The sequence below is a fragment of the Bombina bombina genome, chromosome 4 (genome assembly GCF_027579735.1).
Source record: "Bombina bombina isolate aBomBom1 chromosome 4, aBomBom1.pri, whole genome shotgun sequence".
Taxonomy (NCBI): domain Eukaryota; kingdom Metazoa; phylum Chordata; class Amphibia; order Anura; family Bombinatoridae; genus Bombina; species Bombina bombina.
In genome coordinates, this window is record NC_069502.1 from 867,009,560 (window position 1) to 867,011,246 (window position 1,687).

Below are 1,687 nucleotides of genomic sequence, written 5' to 3' on the forward strand. Positions count from 1 at the left end.
TAATTTTGACTTTCCTATCCCTTTAAATAAAACAATTTTTATGTTGTATCATTCTATCATTGTCATCAAAAAGAAATCACTACGCTTTGAAGGGGCCTAAATATCTAACCAAATATGTAGTCATTAACTTGAATGTTTTTGATGTCAATGATGTTTGTGTGACAGACACAGATCTGTAAATTTATATGTAACATTTACACTCTTCCCTCTAGTTATAGGTCAGTGTTACTATAAGTGACAAGGTGAGTACTTGTTACTCACTGTCACATATGCCACTAAAGGACTAGAACCAGTTCTTGGAGTATAAGTCTGATTTACATGTGGTCAAGAAGAGGATGACTGAGAAGAATCAAACCTCAGAGATCTACATGCTGACTGGGGAGGTGAGGAAGAATAGTCATATTATCACTGATCTGCAGCCTTTATACTACACACAGCTCAACCCCACTGGGATTAAGCACACAGACCATATTGGCTGTTCATAGTCACCGGCTGAGCTCTGGATTTTTTCATGTTCATTGTCAGTCAGTTTGCTTTGTGTGGTTTACACTGTATAAGTAAGTCCAGTTTTGTTGGTTTAACTTTTTTTTTTTATTAGAAGGAACAAATGGAGTTTGATGAAGTTGCAGTTTATTTCTCGGAGGAGGAGGAGTGGGGCTGTTTAACTGAAGAACAAAAAGAGCTTTATAAGGATGTGATGATGGAGAATTACCAGACCCTCAGGTCTCTAGGTAATAATTTATATAACTCTACAGGAAATGGGACAAAGAGGAAAACACATATAAGTGATACATAATCTGGGCTTGTGTTATTATTATTATTGGTTATTTTTAGAGCCCCAACAGATTCTGCAGCGCTAGTTATACAGGTATAAAAGCTGGGTATTTGCTATTATAGTCTCCTTTTCTTAAAGGGGCCTGCAACACACAACACACACGCGCGTATATATATATATATATATATATATATATATATATAAGCAAACAAAAAAGGATAAAGTGATGACAGGCACATGTGGTTAACAATAGATGTGGTGTCATTATATTCCACCATCCCACATGAGGAAGGTCTTAAGGCTCTGTCTTTTATGTTGGAAAACTTCTCGGATTTGGATAGTGATTTGGTGAAATATGTGGTGAGGGCAACAAGTTTTGCCTTGACTCACAATTATTTCCGTTTTGGGGAGCAATACTATCTCCAGAGATGTGGGACAGCTATGGGGGCCAAATTTGCGCCCTCATACGCCAACATCTTTATGGGTTGGTGGGAGCTGTCCCACATCTATGGAGATAGTAATATACACAGACACTGTATCGCCTTTTATAGGCGATATATTGATGATTTGCTCTTCATTTGGCAGGGATCTGAGGCATCTCTTCTTGAATTCGTTGGTCTCTTAAATTCCAACGATGTTGGTCTAAGTTTCACATTTGAGATGAACTCTAGGACCATCAATTACTTGGATCTCACTTTGACTGCAGGGGATGATGGAAAAATTATAAGCAATATGTACAGGAAGCCTATATCGAAAAACACAAAAAACACTCTGCTTCATGCAAAAAGCTGCCATCCCGCACATGTCCCTATGGCAGTAGCCAAGGGACAGCTCATCAGGGTTAAACGGAACTGTAGCAACAGTGATACCTACAGAGCACAAAGTAAAGACATGCAAAATAGACTCAGAGAA

General features: G+C 38.4%; 1 protein-coding gene across 1 annotated transcript; it reads left to right on the plus strand.

Annotated features, from left to right (window-relative positions):
• The first annotated feature begins 249 nt into the window (after positions 1–249).
• LOC128655667 (zinc finger protein 566-like) lies at positions 250–796 on the plus strand. Its single transcript, XM_053709251.1, has 2 exons — positions 250–383; positions 599–796. The coding sequence occupies exons 1-2, from the start codon at positions 336–338 to the stop codon at positions 794–796; spliced, it is 246 nt and encodes an 81-aa protein (XP_053565226.1). The 5' UTR covers positions 250–335.
• The last annotated feature ends 891 nt before the right edge of the window (positions 797–1,687 follow it).

Coding starts and splice junctions, on each gene's coding strand:
- LOC128655667 (XM_053709251.1), top strand. CDS start 336: ATGACTGAGAAGAATCAAACCTCAGAGATCTACATGCTGACTGGGGAG. Junction 384..598: donor TCTACATGCTGACTGGGGAG/GTGAGGAAGAAT, acceptor TTTTTTTATTAG/AAGGAACAAATGGAGTTTGA.